At 40.3% G+C, this 18,861-nt stretch overlaps 2 protein-coding genes across 6 annotated transcripts in view; one reads left to right on the top strand and one right to left on the bottom strand.

The window, feature by feature from the left end:
• Nucleotides 1–15,043, bottom strand: part of LOC104482680 (solute carrier organic anion transporter family member 1C1) — a 29,388-nt gene extending 14,345 nt beyond the window's left edge. The window contains exons 1-5 of one of the 5 annotated variants that reach the window (XM_086756331.1): nucleotides 14,938–14,996; nucleotides 9,426–9,508; nucleotides 4,514–4,665; nucleotides 1,474–1,615; nucleotides 1,253–1,385 (exon numbers count right to left, since the gene is read on the bottom strand). In XM_086756331.1, the coding sequence (XP_086612457.1) occupies nucleotides 1,253–1,385; nucleotides 1,474–1,615; nucleotides 4,514–4,642 (404 nt within the window). In that variant the 5' untranslated portion in view covers nucleotides 4,643–4,665; nucleotides 9,426–9,508; nucleotides 14,938–14,996. Of the gene's footprint in view, nucleotides 1–1,252; nucleotides 1,386–1,473; nucleotides 1,616–4,513; nucleotides 4,666–5,642; nucleotides 5,774–8,519; nucleotides 8,594–9,425; nucleotides 9,509–14,937 lie in introns of those variants that run through there. The other 4 variants (XM_086756322.1, XM_010124215.2, XM_086756350.1 and 1 more) reach the window with 4 other exon arrangements.
• The window catches only part of LOC104474149 (solute carrier organic anion transporter family member 1A2), a 174,455-nt gene that overhangs the window by 80,945 nt on the left and 74,649 nt on the right, over nucleotides 1–18,861 (top strand). The gene's annotated exons all lie outside the window — the stretch shown is intronic.

Genomic DNA, 18,861 nt, shown 5'->3' with positions numbered 1-18,861 from the left:
AGATACATAGTTTGGCTTCAGCAGTGGAAAATAGAAGTCTGATGCTAGTACAAGCTCCACTATCATGATAAAAAGCATTCCTCATTTTTATTTTTACAGTAGTACACCTAAAATTATTCTAATGCATTTAAAAAATCAACAGAAATATATCTTACTCTATATACTATCACTGTATCAAAGCTGTGACTAGAAACATTATTGCGTATAAGCGACATGCAGTAATTCTCTGAGCCTGAAGAAGATTAATAAAAACTAGCTTAACCAGCCACAGAAAATCAGTTTAACTAGCCATGTACATTTGGAACAGGAAAAACCCTGGAACCAGTTCTACCAGCAATGATCCCTCTGCAGGGTGTGCGTGGAGCTGAGAGGCTGCTTTGTGTGAGGAGCAGCTGTTTGCCACAGGAGAGAAAAATGCGTCATCTTACAGAAGAAAGCTGTAGTTTCGTCTTTCAAGGAGCAAGATTTCTTCTAAAGAGCATCTTTGTGGGTTGGTTTCTTCACCAAGTAAGCTCTGAATCCCTGATTTTACACAGGAGCTACCCACTACTACAAACAAAGTCGTATTTCAGGTAGAGATGTCACTCAATAGGAAGTTACGAGCTCAGAGCTTTGAGATCCTGTTCAAAACAGCACAGACTTATTCTGGAAATCAGATAGGTGGATTCTATATTCCTCATAAATTTACTGTGGTTCATAATGGCTTGACTTTCCTGCCTACATGATCCTGACATCTCTATTAGCAACCAATGATGCCACATTCTTAGGTTAACACTGATTTTCACAATAAGGTGTTCTTACAGTTCACCATTCAGAAAAAGTATATAATTCATGAATGCGATAGCACCAGGATAGTAGCATAGGTGAAGATTTTCAATGTATTTTGTTTTAAACTTGAATTTTCATAAGATTTTCATAGGTGTTGCCTCCTGACAAAATGAATTCTAATGATTTTGTAAAATTATGTCATACTTTGACTCTTTTCTGAACAAGTCTAGCTGAAAACTAGAGCATTGCAATCTTCCTATTTTTCCAAGAAGCTGAACTTCTGCTTCAGAGGAGTCATAATTTTCTAGCCAGACATAATGAAGAGTGTTATGTGTGCCAAGCATGATTCATTGCACATCGAGGTGAGGCTCTATAGGCCTTTGGAAATCTAAGACTTAATATATACCAAGTTTCATTCAAAAACCAAAAAGGAGTATCCAATTGTAATGTTAGATTACCCAAATTAATCTTGATTAGTACTTACTATCCCATGAAGAAATGAGGCATTGCTGTTAAAAGACTTCCCAAAGCCATAGTAAAGCATCCAGCAGCTATTACTTTGGGCCTATGAAGTTTAGCTCCAAAGTAGCTTACAAACGCCATCACCAGCAAGTTACCTGGAAGGTAATGAACCAAAATTAGTGCTAGATACTGTGCATCCTGTTTGTCTGAACAGTGTTCTGCATTTTACGAAATATCAATTACCGATCTCAAAGCTCCCATCAATGAAACCAACAGTAGATGATGTCAGGTCAAACCTTCGTTCAATCTGAGTGATGGAACTTTTCATAATTGTACCAGACAATGTTTTACTCAAGTAGCTGAATGATAAAGCAGCGAGAAATACCTGAGGAAAGATTAAGACAGAAAATGGGAGGTAGAGGCAGGGAAACTGATCACAGAGGGGTCAAATATGTATAAAACTGAGTGGAGCAATCATCATCATGGTATATTTTTATTACTCAAATTGTAAGGACAATGTTGTTTGTGAATTTTCATGTATCCTAAAGTTATAGAGTGCCAGGGTGGTCTCTTGGCAATGTCTGCTCCTCTGGTTTTAGAATCATAGAATTCCCTTAGGGTTGGAAGGGACCTTTAAAGGTCATCTAGTCCAACCCCCCTGCAAGGAGCAGGGACATCCCTGACTACATCAGGTTGCTGAGAGCTTCATCCAACCTGGCCTTGAGTGTTTCCAGGGATGGGGCATCCACCACCTCTCTGGGCAACCTGTGCCAGTGTTCCACTACCCTCATTGTAAAAAAAAAATTTCCTAATATCTATCTGAATCTACCTCTATTTTAAAGCCATTACCCCTGGTCCTATCATAACAGGCCCTGCTGAAGAGTTTCTCCCTGTCTTTCCTGTAGACCCCCTTGAGGTCTGGAAGGTGACTGACTATAAGGTCTCCCCAGAACCTCCTCTTCTCCAGACTGAACAGCCCCAACTCTCTCAGCCTGTACTCATAGGAGAGGTGCTGCAGCCCTCTGATCATCTTTATGACCCTCCTCTGGACTTTCCCCAACAGGTCCACATCCTCCTTATGTTGGGGGCTCCAAAGCTGGACCCCACTCCAGGTGGGGTCTCACAAGAACAGAGGAGAAGGGCAGAATCACCTCCCTGGACCTGCTGGCCATGCTTTTTCCTGCTGGAGAGGGCTGCTGCTGGGTGCTGCACTGAGAGCAGCCGTTTGCTTTAGGGTTCAAGTTTGCAATAGCTGTCTTAATGACGAGAAAGTCTGATTTTCCCTGCATTGTTAGCTGGAAGTTTTCCAAAGCAGAAATCCTATGGACTGTGGAAATTAAATTTGGGAAACAACTCACTGGGGACTACTTTCCTTACTGACATCCTGAGGCTAAATTTATCAAAAAGCTGAGGCTTGGTGTTGGGGAGCCAAAATGGTGGGATTTCTAGATGTTGCAGAAATGTAAAATTTGCCAGAGGTAAATCAGGATAGGTTTACTGATACTAGTCCAACCGAAAATTAATCTTAGCCCCAATTATCTTGTTTGTGCCATATGTCACTTATTTTAGGACAGTTTATAAGTGGTTCTAACTCAAAATATAGACAGCCATGGCATCAAAATGAAGGCTTGATGTAAGTTTTTATTATATCCTAGTATGTGGAAGGTGGTACAGACTGATTGAGTTCATCTCTGTCTCAGATGATGTACTTTGAAATGTGTGGATCATGGCTATGTTGCCTGTGCACCATATACCTCATAAGGGAATGCTTAATATTCTTTATAATTTTATAGCTGCTTCCACTAACACACATGGTGGCTTTTGCAAATAAAGATATATTTGATAAAAAGTTAAACTAAGTTTGTTTAAATATTATCCAACTATTTCAACATAGTCTAAAAAGCAAATAGACTTATTGCTCACTGGGTAAAAGTTCCAATATAACACAATGTTGAGTAAGTAAACAAAAGTAAATATAAATTTAGACTTTGCAATACTGCTACTGTAAGGAATGAAGCCAATCCTGGAAATAAAATCTTGAAAATAGGCATATATATTCTGTTTTTTTTTGTCTAAGAATGAAGAGACAAAAAAAGCCCTCACAAGTATGGGCTTTGTCCTGACGTTTTGTATTTCCTGAGCTCCATTGGCAAAAGGTCTGTGAGAACCGCTTTTCTCGCCTTATGTCAGCAGCACTCTCAGTGGTTTTGTCTGAAATTGTGAAGTGCTGATAAGCATGAAAACAAAAACAGAAATGGCTTAGGTATTTTAGGTTTGAAAGTGTAGTCCCTGGGTTAACCAAAACACATTTAATAGGAAGGTGAGGGAGAATAACAGTTTGTCTTTTATTACCTCCAAAGTATTGTGTCTATTAAAGTCTAATTGCCGTAAAGTTAGACACAGATCCACAGTCAGGTAGCATTGCCCTCATACATGATGACAAAGTTAGTCCTGTGAGTCTCCCAGAGAGACCAGATTCTGTTTTTGCAGGTGTATATGGGTGGCAAATATGAGTAATATAAAATAAAAAATACAACAATCTTTTCCTGATAGTTGAGCCGAACTATTTTGGATGTTTGAGAAGCTTGCAATTACATATTTTTTTTCCACTAATCTTTCATATTACAGATCTTTTTATAGAGAGAAATGTGGCCCTGATTGCAAGTCCACTGAGCCTGTGGAGTTTAATCTGAGATGAAGCTTGATGAACATAAACACATCACTGTCAAAAAAAAAAAAAATCTTACCCTTGTAGTTATAGCTCAGCTAGAAGCAATAAATACTAAGGCTTTAACAAGAAAGCAAAATTTTTGTTAGTTTACTTGCTTTGTTCCGTCAATTCTTCTTGTGTGCTCCTGAAAGCTGGGATGCTTGTGGGAATTAGTGGACTGTTTGACCTAGGGCCATAGATTAGAGAAAAGTCTGGGAGTACAATTTACCTCACCCTATTTTGGCCTTACAAAATGGGTGCTAATAGCAACCTCCAGACAACAGTGTATCATAGCCATCTATTTTAGAATGCTTCAAGTCTTCCACTGGAGGTTACTACCTCTCTCCAATAACCAAAAAGGAAATCTACCCGTGGTAACTTGAGAATAAACATGTTAAATCAGGAATTTTTATTTTCTTTAGGACAAAGACAAGATCCAACCCTTCCCTGTACCTCCAGTGTGCATCCAGTTCCAGAAAAGATAGGGGGAACAGGAGAGAAGTATTGTCTCATGTCAACATTTCTTAACATATGACAACAGTAATCTGTGGTGATATTGATAAGGCACCAAACCTTCAATCCAGTGCAACAAGTCTTCTTTTTTACTGGTGGATTTTTGTTTGCTTCGTCATCCGAAAGCTGGGCAGGTTCCGCTTCCTGATTTGAGTCATCAACATTGCTGGATTCGGTTTCCACTGTCATGACTGATTTCTTCACTGAGTGATCTGAAGCCAAGAGAAAACAAAAATAAATACAAAAGCAAATATGCCAAAATAGAGTTGCTTAAGGACCTTTCTGATGAAATAGTAGTTACAAGAAAATGCTGACATGTTGAAACAGAATCTTTTCATTGGAAAGGATTTGGCTCAATGGCTTGAGTGTTTCAAAGTGTAAATTTGTTTAAATTCTGAAGTATCTTTCTTTGACATCTCTTTTTTTTTTCCAAGTGAAATGCTTTTCACTCTCCCCACTGCTCCTCACACCTGCCTCTCCTTTTTTTTTATGTTTAGAGTGACTTTTGATGCCAAAAAGATAATTTCCACAGAAGAGTAAGAGACAAAGTCTCTCTCCAAAAATAAACTACAAAGGTCAACAAAGCATCCGTGCTGAAGCACAAGGAGTCCTAGTAAAGCTCTGAGTGTGCAGGCCGTGTGGCTTAGGACTCAATCATCATTTTGGTAAGATCTCTGTAGTAACACTGTGCCATCACACTTATTCCTTCACACTAACCCATGGGAAACAATTCTTAATGACTACAGAATTGATTATTTTAGCTACCTGACCTCCTATAAGGATGTTATATGTTTTTTTTTCTTCTTGCAATAGTATACAAGGTATCCCTAATCTGCTTCTGTTTACAGAGTGCTGTCTGTGTCCCCTGATGCATGAAATCATCTACAATTAAGCAGTTCAGTAGAACCGCTCCAGTTCCCCTGGAAAAAGCACACGCTGTAGAGGACAAACCTTTCCCTTTCTTTGATATAATATATTTTTTTATTATTATTAAAAGCCTTGTTTCATGATTAAGCTGAATTTGGTTTTATTGCAATGAATAGTACAGTACTTCATCTCTTTTCTCAGATTTCAAAAACCCTATTTCTGAGAGATAAATAAGCAATTAAAAATAATATGTCAGTGAAAAGCTGTAAGAGAAGTCTATGTATCTATTTGCAAAGTTTATTTAAAGAATGAAAACACTTGCCCGTTTGTGCAACTCCAACTACAAACAAACAGATTTCTGAAGGAAGATGCAGATGCCACTGCAGACCCCCTTGGAAAAAATGGGTCACTTGAAAAAAAATCCTCTTCAGATCTGCAGATCTTGATACACGAGGGAAATAGAAGTGTTGAAACAAAAGACCCCAGGTTAGAACTCAGAAATCGTAGCTCACGGGAACTATTTATTTCACCTTTCACAGTAGTCTCCTCATTTGAGAAAACGGTGAAAAAGAGAGAGAGGAGGAAATCATACAAAGAGAGCTTTTCCATGCTTGAACGGAGCTGAAAAAAGTTGGATGAACTTTTCCAATGCTGGAAAAAGTCCATCTGCAATTGCAAATTGCTCTGCTGCAGGCCATATGGCAGAGTAACACTTTTCAGAGCATTTAAAGGGTAGGCATTGCTCTAATGCGTGATGGTGAAGAACATTTTTCTTCGCTCAGATGGAAGAGAGTTAATACCTAAGAATATTTAAGACAAATACACAAATAGAGATTTAAACAACTTTGGAGTTTCTTGGTCTTTATTTCATAAGCATGTCCTTAGGTACTACCACTAGCATGAACAACTTTTCTTTGCAGTGTTTATACCTGCTTCCTGCACTCTTCACTCATTTAAGTACCACTCCTTCTGTGGCTGTGCTGTAAGTCTGGGTCAGAACACATATCTGAATGAAAAATAGCTTTCCCTTCCCCTTGGATCCTCAGACAGATAGGAACAAGAAGTAGAGGAAAGGATTTCCTCAAGTCTGCACAACTATCAACAGAAATGTTTGTGAAATGAGATTCTTAGCACTCAGGAAATGTTAGTGCACAAATACTTTTGAGCATCTGGTCCTCTGAAATTTATCTGTTCCTCTGTAATTTGAAGAAATTAGCTTCTCTCTGTTATTTTGATACATTAAGGACTACAACAAGATGCCAAGGTGGCATGTTCTCATCTAATGGAAGATGTCTGTGCCCATGTCAGAGGAGTTGGCACTAGATGATCTTTAGGGTCCCTTCCAACTCAAATGATTCTACAATTCTACAATTCTATGTCATTGCAGTTCATAGTACTAAAAAAGTGGGGTTTTTTTTAGAAGGTACAACATGACTTAGAGTCTGTCTATAAGAAGAGGAGTGAAGGCAGAGAAACATGACGATAGAAACTATCATTGCTTTGCAAAGGTGCTACTGAAGATGGTGGAACTTTTGCTGGGGAAGGGTGAAATGGAGGGAAGGGAAAAAAAAGATGATGCAACCTGTGCTGGAGAAATATTAGAGCAAACTATGTGCAGTTGGAGCTGCTGGCGTCTCCTCCCATCCTTAGTTGACCCTGACCTACATGGAAGTTTGCTGGAGATAGAAGAGATCAGGGTTGGGAAAATGCCATGCCACAGGAAGACTAGAAAAAAAAAAAAAAAGATTGATTCACAGCTGATGCCAACATACATTAGCTGTTGAGCCTGCCAGTTTCAAGCATTATTGAAGATGCTATTTTAGGTTTATTTTACTAGTGGTTTTTTTCCATGTTTAATAAACCAAGGATCTGGTTAGAAGCAAAGGAAAAGTATGAATTTTTTTTTTGCACTAAACATGTTCATTCAGTTATATGGCTTCTCTAAAACTACTACGTTTCGCCTGCACAAACCATTTTGCTGTAGTAATGACCTGAGGTAGTTGCATTTGCAGAAGGACGAGATCAGTCAAATAAAACATTGGCATTGTTTAGGTAGTCACTCAATCTAAACAAAAATCACCCTGACTTCCTTCCTGAGGGAAGAAGACAATCCTCTTCCCAAAAGCAAGCATAAGGGAAAAAACCACCAAAATCCCCCAAGCCATACTGTGAGAACGAAAAGCAAACACTCTTCAAATTTACTTTTGCATCATATGCTGGGAGCATTTGACAAACACTTAGTTACACTTGTTTGGTCTTGTGCTCAGTGCAGTCTCTTCTGAGAAACACTTTGGGTGGGGGAAGATCAAGGGTCTTAACTAATAATCAATGATGTGGATCATTTGTGTTGGTGGGAGCTGCGAGCTTTCACAGCGTCGTGGGAAGCATGTAGCACCTTTTGAGTCCATTCCAGAGTACAACAGCCAACCTTGGAAAGGACAGCTATAGATTTCTTCAGTGCTTCAGGGTGTACCACCTTATAGGGACCATGGGCTAACTCTGTGCCTGTTAGGTAGATCTATTCCTTATTGAACATTTAAAAAAATTCAAGTGCAGTTTTCTGCCCCCTAATTATATACAAATTATAATGAACAAGAGCACCAATTTAAAACATCTTAGCATGACTAACTGGTAATTAGTTTGCAAAGGTCAAGACAATAATTTGCTACAGATTTTGTAGATTCTTATGAAAGAAAAACACAATGACGTTTGAGCAATCTTCGGAATCCAAAACAGACGCTGTAAGTCCTTGGGCTGTTTCTCACTGCACTTGTACTCTCAGGGGCTGCACCACTGTCCAATCACATCACAAATCAAGAGCCAGATTTCACCTGGTAGTTTATGGAATTGTATTGATTTACACCAATTGCAGTGCTAATCCAATTGTCTTCTTGATTTTTAAACACATTAAGGAATCATAACAAGACCTTTTAAGTTAAAGTAATGTGAAAAATCAATATCAAAGTGCTGTGCAGATCTAAATGCTGCTTGCATTCCTCATGACATAAGACGCTTGCTGCTCAAGACACACATACAAATGTATGATGCCATCATTAAAGCATTGGCATTCACAACAGCAATGTTACTGGTCACAGGAAATGCAACTAGTACTACACAAGTAATGTTCGTTAGCTGCTGACATTAAATGGCAACATTTTAAGGTTAAGACAAACAGAAAGAATATTAAAGAGGTTCCTACCTAGGTTCTGTATCCACAACAACAGCAGTTCTACTACCACACAAATGCTCAAAAGCCAGCGTATTCTTTCCTTAAGCAAGTCTCTGTGCTGGTACTTGGTAGAAGAATCATTAACTTCTAACACAAACTATGGTTTAGGCAGTTTTAATCTTGTCTCCTCCCAGTTCTGCCCTCTGTTAAAGGTCCCAAAATACATGTTTATCCACAATGGTCAAAAATTAATTAGACAGAAAACATACAAGTGTATTACTTCTGTACACTCTTGTAAAACACCTTTTTCCCTGAAGGTCAAGAATATAATATTTCATATCTTCCTGACATTTAAAAATTGGGTGTCCCAACATTAGAAGTGTTCCTGGTTACTGATAGCTAAAACATATTTTGGTATTAAGTTCTATTTTCATAGTCTATGGGTAAAGTCCATTTAGCTAAGACCTGCTAGAGTCAGCCAAGGACTTGCAGGAAGAGAAAATATAATGTCTTGGGTCTATCAAACAAGCTGGGTGTTCAAGAAACACTCTTGCTTAGAAGACTGTTCAGATTTATAGGTCAGTGCTATTTAACAGCACAGGCAAACCCAGTGAGGAAGTATATTGGGCCTATGTGTACTTTGGAGCAGCCCTTTACCTACTTACAGATCTAGTTCAAGGAAACCTGAACTGATTTCCAGAGAAGTATTTTATTTGATTGTGTTCTCGCTGTGGATTATGCCTGATTCTTGAGAATGATTGTAGTTAAAACATAAGTAATTCTTAAATTCTGTGAACTGTGACTACTGTCTGCCTGGACGTTACAAAAAAAAAAATGCCGTTCGTTGTAGTTCGTGTGCCCTTCCCTGCTGCCACTGTCACCACGCCCATTCTTTTACTTGCTATGAACATTTACAGCCTACTTAATAGCACTGACCTTTGGATAATCTTAATTAAATTTTGCCTTCAATACTGCTCATGGCTTTTCCGACTCTGAACCAGAGAGTTCCCTTTAGCTTCCTAGAACAAGAGACACCATCATCAAGAAAATGACAGTCACTCCAAAGCTATATGTCATGGCAATTCCACAGCAAGTGTTAGTAAAATAACAAAATACGAATGCAGGAGGAATTCAGATCACAAATCCAGTGATCAGTCTGATACTTAGGACTCAACCTTGGCCATAAATGAAGAGAACACAACTTTTTGATGTGTTTTACCAAGTAAACGAGCTGATCGGGCTTAATAATTTCTTGAAAAATACACTCTTGATTCTGCAGCATGTCCTTTGAGCCACAGTGCTTTCTATGTGGATCCATATTTCATCAATGCACATTAGTAAAAATGCATACAATATTCCAGGTGTAATCTCACTAGTGCCACATCTTGAAATATTAACTATTCCTTATCTCTAGGCTTGTCTAATATATTATAATATTACCCTTAGCATTTTCAGAAGAGCATCTTTTTAAGGGTGGTTCCTAGTTATCTACAATTAACAGGTACACTCATGGTCTTCTCAAAAATTTTCAGCTAAGGAGCTCCGACCCTGGAGCAAACATACCTGTTATTGGCCATCAACTGTGCAACTTTCTATTTAACATAGTATTCCACTCCTATTTTGACATTCTCAGGTTCATTCTTTTTTCCCTCTGTGATATCCAGATGCTCCTCTGTTTAACCATTCTGTCCAACTTTGTGCCTTTGCTAGTATTTCAAAAAGTGAAGCTGGAATGTCATGCATAATCTATTTAGAGTTCTAATAACAGTAACAAAAACTAAAGAGACAGACTGATGCCTAGCTGGGAAACGTAAAATAGATGGGTCGTAACTGTTGGCTTCATCAAAGTTTGGGATGCCTTCCAAAAGAATGTAATCTTAGAGAAAATTTTAGAGGAAGTCTTAGAATCACACCATAATTTAGACTGAAGGAAACCTCACCAGGTTCAATCCTCTGCACTAAAAGCGGGACTAACTTCAAAGTTTGTTGGTGTTGCTCGGGTCTTGTCAAGTTGAGTTTTGGACTGAAATCTCCAAGGAAGGAGATTCCACAGCCTCCCTTGGCACCTGGTCCAGTTTCTGAGCGCTCTCACAGTAAATAGCTTGTATATGTAGTTATATATCATCGAATAGTTAGTGTTGGAAGGGACTTTTAAAGGTCATTTAAGCCAACCCCCCTGCAGGAAGTGGGGACATCTCCAGCTAGACCAGGTTGCTCAGAGCCCCATCCAACCTGCCCTTGAATGTTTCCAGGGATGGGGCATCCACCACCTCTCCGGGCAACCTGTTACACTGTTCCTTCACCCTCACTGTAAAAAATTTTTTTCCTTATATCAAGTCTGAATTCACTTCCCTCTATTTTAAGCCCATTACCCCTCATCCTATCACAACAGACCCCCCTAAAAAGTTTCTCCCCATATTTCTTATAAGGCCCCCTTTAGGTACTGGAATACGGCTATAAGGTCTCCCCAGAGCCCGCTCTTCTCCAGGCTGAACAGTCCCAACTCTCTCAGCCTGTCCTCCTCATAGGAGGGATGCTCCATTCTCCATCCAGCCTGTATTTGTGCCTGGGATTGCCCTGGCCTATGTGCAGGATTTTGCACTTGGCCTGGCTGAACTTCATGAGGTTCTCACAGGCCCACCTCTCCAGCCTGTCAAGGTCCCTCTGCATGGTATCCCTTCCCTCCAACGTGTCAACTGCATCACACAGCTTGGTGTCATCGGCAGACTTGCTGAGGGTGCACTCAATCCCACTGTCCATGTCACTGACAAAGATGTTAAACAGGGCTGGGCCCAATACTGGACCCCTGAGGAACGCCACTTGTCACCGTTCTCCAACTGGACATTGTGCCATTGACCACCATTCTGAGTGCATACATCCAGCCAATTACTTAAACACTGAGTGGTCCATCCATCAGATCCATGTCTCTCCAGTTTAGAGTCAAGGATGTCATGCAGGACAATGTCAAATGCTTTGCACAAGTCCAGGTAGATGAGGTCAGTTGGTCATTCCTTGTCCGCTGATGCTGTAACGCCATCATAGAAGGCCACCAAATGTGTCAGGCATGATTTTGCCCACTGTGTTTGCTGTCATCAATCACCTCTTATTTTCCATGTGCCTTAGCATGCTTTCCAGGAGAATCTGCTCCATGACCTTGTCAAGCACACAGGTGAGATTCACTGCCCTGTAGTTCCCTGGATCTTCCTTGTTTCCCTTTTTAAAAACGGGGATTATGTTACCCATTTTCTAGTCAGCAGGAACCTCACCAGACTGCCACGACTTCTCAAATACGATGGCCAGCGACTTGGCGTCTTCACATACCAACTCCCTCGAGACCCATGGATACATCTCATCAGGTCCAATGGATTTGTGCAACTTCAGGTTCCTTAGATGGTCCCGAACCTGCTCTTCTCCTACAGTGGAGAGCTCTTCGTTCTCCAATGCCTGCTTTTGCCTTCTGCAAGTTGGGGGATTTGGCTAGAGCCCCCACTGGTGAAGACTGAGGCAAAAAAAATCATATCATATCTCAGCCTTCTTCATGTCACAGATAAGCAGGTCTCTCATTTCCTTCCAGAGAGGGTCTACATTCTCCCTAGTCTTCATTTTATCCCCAATGTACCTATAGAAGCTCTTCTTGTCATCCTTGATGCCCCTGGCCAGATTTAATTCTGTGAGGGCTTTAAGCCTTCCTAACCTGATCCCTGTCTGCTCAGACAAACTCTCTGTAATCTTCCCAGGCTACCTATCCTTGCTTCCACCCTCTGTAGGCTTCCTTTTTGTTTTTCAGTTGGTCCAGGAGCTCCTCATTCATCCATGCAGGCCTCCTGGGGTTTTTGCCCGAGTTCATCTTTGTTGGGATGCATAGATCCTGAGCTTGGAGGAGGTGTTCCTTGAATATCAACCAACTTTCCTGGGCCCCTTTTCCCACCAGGGCCCCTTTTCCCACCAGCAGATCCCTGAAGAGGCTGAAGTCTGTTCTCTTGAAGTCTAGTAGAGAGCTTGCTGCATGCCCTCCTTACTGTCCTAAGGATCTTGAACTCCACCATCTTACAGTCACTGCAGCCAAGGCTGCCTGTGAGCTCCACATTCCCCACCAGCCCCTCCTTGTTGGTGAGAACATGGATTATGTATAATTGGAACCTCCTTTGCTGCAACATGTGTCTATTCCCACTCATCCTTTTACTGTGCATCATCTGTGCACAGAGAAGAGTCTGGTGCTGTTTTCTGTATAGCAACCATTAGATAGACAGCAATAAGATCCATCAGTTGCTCCATTTGATTCCAGTTTATCAATGTTTGTCTTGTTCTAGAGAGTCTCAAACCAGATACAACATTCCAAATGCAGCCTGACAAGAACTAAGCAGAGGGAAGAACCCCTTTTCCAGATCTTCTAGTCTTTAATAACTGTAGTCTAATACACAGTTAGCTTTGTAGGCTCAAAGGTGCACTATCATCTCATGTTTATCTGACCGTCCACCAGGACCCAAAGGTCCTTTTGTGCAAAGCTGTTTTCTGTCTAGCTGAGTCCCTTGACATAGTCTGTGGACAGATTCATTCTATCCCAGGTGTAGGGCTTTGCATTTTCCTTTGCTGAACTTTGTGAGTTCCTGTCAGCCCGTTTCTCCATCCTCATCCGACCTCCTCTGCCATTCTGCCCCCCAGCACATGAACTGTTCCTTTCCTCAGTTTGGTGTTGTGCATGAACTTGCTGAGAGTACTTCCAGTCCTATTCTCCAAACTGTTAATGAAGTTGTTAACCATTATCTGTCTCAGTATTGACTGCTGAGGAACATCACTAGCAACTGGCCACCAGCTGCTGGGCTTTGAACTGCTGATCACAATTTCAGACCATCTAGTTTTCTATCCACTCTATAGTGGATAGACTGTATCTCACCTATTTGGCTACCAGGATAATAAGGGGCAATGCACCAAAAGTCTTACTAAAGTCCCAGTAAACAACATGTACTGCTCTGCTTTTGTCCGTCAGACCAGTTGTCACATGATAGAATGCAACTGTGCAACTAGCTTGAGCAGGCCTTGATTTGCCCTTGATAAATCCATGCTGGCTATTTCCAGTTGCCAGTCCATTGTGTGCCTAACAATGGCTTCAAGGATAACTTGTTCCATAATCTTCCACAAATCTTTCTTGGTATTTTATTTATTCCCTGTCTTTGTAACTTTTTGTGCAGAGCTGTTTTTAGGTTTCCATGAGTAAGTGATCAATAATATGGTCAAGGAGGGCTTCATTCATTGTTGCAAATAAAAGTCATGGTGTTATGATTGCACCCATCAGATTTAGGTCTTTTTTTTTTTTTTTTTGTAAAGACACCTCTGTCCCTTGCAATTTCTCTAAAAGAGTCAAGCATATCCTCACAGTCAGGTGGTCATGTACTTAGCATTAAGTACATGCAAGAGCGAAATTCATCATCCTGTAACAGATGTGGCCCTCTTCGCAGGAGCAGTGATTCTTCATGTTCTGTTGTGCCATAAAGCATTAAATATCCACTTCAAGGAGGTTTCTTATACCATGATTAACATTTTCTAGTCACAAGACAGGTAACTTGGCCCTTGTCTATTGCTTTTTATTACAGGATGACAAACCATACTTCTGCTCATCTGTGTGGTTACTGAGGTTCTACAAAGGGCATATACACACACACATCTCTGTCCTTGTCCTTCTTCAAAGGCGTGTCACAAGCTCGACTATTATGCTCTAACTATGTCAAGGTAAGTATTCTCTCTTAGTTTACAATGTTTTTCAGTAGAGCCTTGCGTTCACAAGGTTTCATTTTCAGGTTGTCTTCAGACATATTGGCAGATCTGCCCAAGGGTCTTTTTGCCTTTTAAGCCTAAAAATATGAAAAAGCATGGAACTAAATGTACTCTGTAATTTGGAAGTAATAGAACCTGTAGGAAAAGGTCCCACTTTCTTTTCATATAGTAGAAGGGGAAAATATTCCTTTGATTTTCTCGATCTAACATACGGATATAGAGCAGTTTCTCTCCATTTTTGATAGTCCTGTATATACCATTAATTTATAACTTTTAATGAATTAAAGTGTCTTTTATACTTTGCTTTCTGTATGGCTGAGAATAAATTTTTTTTTTAATATTCAGACTGCTGTTGTTCAAGTTGTCTGTGGAAGCATTCACATTCAAAGCTGACTTCTTGAACCAAGAACTGTTGACCAAAAGTACCGGAATGGGAAATGGGAAACTACTGAAGTCAAAGCAAAGACTATGGTCTCATACCTGAAAAAAAAGACATATCTCGTCCTTTTTTTTCATCCAAGCCCTCCCATATGACTATAACTTACACTCATGGGAAAAAAATCAGATTACAATAGTAAAAATCGCCTTAATAAAAACACTGAGGTATCAGTAATTGCTGCTTACTCCCGAGAATAAAAACAATCCTTACAGAAGACGCACTAAGAATCACATTTACCACAGGAGCTGGTTGCAGACTCCTCCAGGCAGAGGGTGGCAGCAGACTCCCACCAGAAGAAGTGGCTGCCAAGGCACCAATTTGCCAGCAGAAGCAGGGAGCAGTGGGCCAGGCAGAGGCCAACTGTGGTAGGCAGCTTTGATTAGAGCTCTTTTTATTCTTGGGACACTAATCCCCAAATAAGGAAAATCAACGTGTTTTAAAATTTAACTCTTAGTTAACAAACCAAATAAAAGGGATGGTGTACACCTAAGCAAATATTAAGTAACTACAGGACTCCTGAGAACGTGGAAAACCTTTATGATAATGGAAAAGGTTTCTTGGTGCTCCTGTTTCAGTGCATCTTGTTTCAGCTTGTTACTGTAGAGCTAACAAGAAAGAAAAACATGCTGACAAGCTGATTTGGTGTGGCCATTTCAGCTAGTGTCTGAGATTAGTTCCTTCCACTGCTCAGTGGAGCTTTTGTCTTTCATAAATCAATGAGTTCTTACATCATGTATCTATCTGGAGAAAAGTAGACCAAGATATGCTATTTTAATGATATTTATTATTTTTTCTATTTAAAATATAAAGGATAACCTTCTATGCTGATCACACAGCTTCTCTTTGCATTCAGTCTTAATCAGCAGCTTGGTTTGGAGTTGCTTTTTGAGATGCAGAATTGAGAGTGTGCAAGCCATTGGCAGGTGAGAGTACTTAGACCTTTGTAGTAGCTGCTCCAAATGTGTGCTGCATTATAGCATAACAGCAATGAATAACAGGCATACTTCAGATGAAATCCCCAGGGCAAAATTCCCATCACCTTCACATGGTCTGGGATATTACCTGAGATAAGCACTGGAAAAAATGTTATGGTTTGAGTAATTGAATACTTGGCATTATATACAACACAACTTCCCTAAGCTATTCATCTGTCTTGTTACACTAGAGCAGATCTTTTATGAGAATGGTCAAGTCATGATTTGAAGACTACACATAACAAAAAAAAAAAAAAAGTGTAGCATCCCAAAGATAGTGAAAAAAAGGTCTCTTATTTCTAATGCAGTTTTGTCCTGTTTGATTTCCAGGCACTGGAACATAGTCTACCTTTGTCTGTAGAAATAAACAGATTTTTTTCTGACTGTATAGCACTTTCACAGCATTTTTTTTTTTCTATACCAGTCCTAATTTCTCAGCATCTTCTATTTGGGATCAAGGAGAAGGTTCTGGTTACCATCGTGTACAACAATCTTTCAAAGTTACCTTGCTCAACAGTCATGAGAGAAAGTTTCATAATCTGGTCACCATCAAGCTGTGAGAATGTGCTCCTCTTGCACTCCATTAAAACCTTCCCCTATTTACTCTCTTCAAAATTCAATGGACTCTATTAATCTGTGATGAGCTGTTGGTTAACTAACCTCCTGATGATATTAACCACATGTTAGCGAAGGTTCATTTTAATGAGCACTTTAAATCACTGTTAAAGGGCCCCATCTTTAAATTGCTCCCATAATTTTTATGGCAACTATGGACTTTCTTTGTTCCAGAGACAGAGTAGCACTGGATGAAGAACTGCTTCATGCAGTACTTGCTTAGCAGTGCTCCAGGGTACAAGAAGAGACAACTCACCCGAGTCAGACCTATGATTCCTCTAGCCCAGTGGCTCTTGCTGACAAGGGCTGCTCTACGAGGCGGGACATGTTGGTAGCTGAGGGCCATCCCAGTACAGGTTCTACACCCAACATCTGATTAGGGTGAGTAGAGCTGAAGCAGCAACAGCCACTGGTCTCAGCCTCAGGCCAGTGACCATCAGCCAAAGGCAAGTTAAGAAGCGTCATGTTTTAGCCCTACTCAGCAGCTAAAATACCATACAGTCACTCCCCCTTCACCGCCCCCCCCAATGGAACAAGGAGGAGAATTGGTAAAGAAAAGGAGACAAAACCCATGGGTCAAGATAAAAACAGTTTAAAAGAACAACACAGGAAAATAAAACAGATGGAAAACAAACAAACCCAATAACAGAAAATGCTTAAGCACATAATTTATACTGCTTATAACAGATCCTAACACCCAGCTTCCTCCAGAGTAGCAGGAGCCTCCCCTCAGCACCCTCCTTACTGATATACTGAGGATGATGTCACATGGGATGGAATAATCCTTTGGCTAATTTGGGTAAACTATCCCAGCTGTGTCCCCCAGCCACAGGTGCCACCAGCTACAGTTCCTCTCCCAGCTCAGGTGAAACTTAACTCTATCCTAGTTGGAACCAGGAAAAGAAGTCAGGTTCTAGGACAACCCAGAAACCCAGACAGTAATTCAGGAAGAGCAAGGGAGACGGCTCAGTATGTGCAGATCTCCAAAATGGCCCAGATCAGGACTGCATGCAAAGACTGGAGCTGAAGCAGGGCTCTGGGGCCTGTGGGCAGAGGTGGAGGTGGGGCTCAGGGGAGGAAGGTCAGGGCTATCGGTGCCCTCAAAGCCCCGAAAGACAGTAGCCAAGGGAGGATGCTTAGGGAAAGCAAGAGTCAGCAGTATGTATGATAAGTCTACTACTCTCCCAACAGCCAATTTGTTTCAAAATACAAGAGAAGTCTTGAGCAAAATCAGGAGGCAAAGGCGGGTACCTAATGCCAAATGGCATTTTCTTTTCCGTAAATACCCTGTCTCCCTTTAAATCTATGTATAAAAAATTTCTTTGTGAGGATTTCTCAAGTCTCACATCTGTCGTGTGAAAAGCCAACTCCTTTGCCTTGAACATCCCCTGTGCTCTCTCAGTTTGGTGCTCCCTAGTACTTGTAATGGAAGAGATGGTGAGCACCTAATCCATAGCAAATCTTCCCACCCTATTTACAGTTTTCCTTTTTGTTATCTTTTTTCCACACTAACCAGCCCTAATCTCTCTTGCTATTGGTTTTCCTTGTAGTCTTATACATAAACATGGTTTCTCATATGGTCTTTCACTCTCCAGTGAGGTTTTTTTTTATTTATTTTTTTTTTTCCTGAGACATTCTGAGGTGGTCTTTACACTTTAAAGAGGCTTCAATAAATTTCTTCCTCTTCACCTAGCCGCTATTTAAATCTATGTAAACTTCTATCCGCATAATTCTACTACTGATGAGATGAAACATTACCTCTGTTCATTTATGCTGTACTTGCTAGTTTTCAATATCTTCCTATGCTCTTCTTCTGTTAAATAAGTATGCTCACTTTCTTCATATTTCTCACAATTATCAATAATGGTTCTCTATTTACAAATACTTTTAAAATACCCCTGTGACTTAGCTACTTGCAAGTCTATGTACTATGCACTTCATAGCTTCTAGAGAGGAGTAACTTGTGTTATGCAGAACTAAGTTGCATGTTTCAAGCAGTTAAACTGTGTTGTGTCATCAAGAGTCGAACAGCCAAAGTGACAATGTCAATGTTTTCTCTCAGATGATAATAATCATGCTGCAATTTAAAAATATTACAATAGCTATTTCATACATCAATCTTACTCATTATTTTCAGCAAATCACGGAGGCAACCTATCATTATTTATCCTATGTGTTCTTCAGTCATACAATTTGCTCTCTGTCTTTTGGCAATTCCCTCAGATTACAGGATGATATATAGCAATTTAATAGTGACACCAGGATGCAGTAGCTGTTCTACTGTCTATGACTAGAAGATACTTCATTCTATACTGATGCTTCTTTCCTCTCAAGTGCTGGGAGGGCAGGAGCTATAGCTCAAATGTGTTGTTCCCAGAGTCTACTGACCTCAGCTTTTTGTCTCCTTTATTAGAATTTCTTGATGTTTCCCTCCTGACATGATTAGAAATTACGTACCTATATGTAAGACATATTATGTCATTTGAGCTGAATTTTTTTGCTGGGAGATAGAAGCGAAAATTTGCACTAGCTCACATGCCCCAGGCCTGGTTTCACATCCTGCCATATGGTA

The sequence above is a fragment of the Chlamydotis macqueenii genome, chromosome 1 (genome assembly GCF_036417535.1).
Source record: "Chlamydotis macqueenii isolate bChlMac1 chromosome 1, bChlMac1.mat, whole genome shotgun sequence".
Lineage (NCBI taxonomy): Eukaryota > Metazoa > Chordata > Aves > Otidiformes > Otididae > Chlamydotis > Chlamydotis macqueenii.
This window is presented reverse-complemented; position numbering and strand designations above follow the sequence as displayed.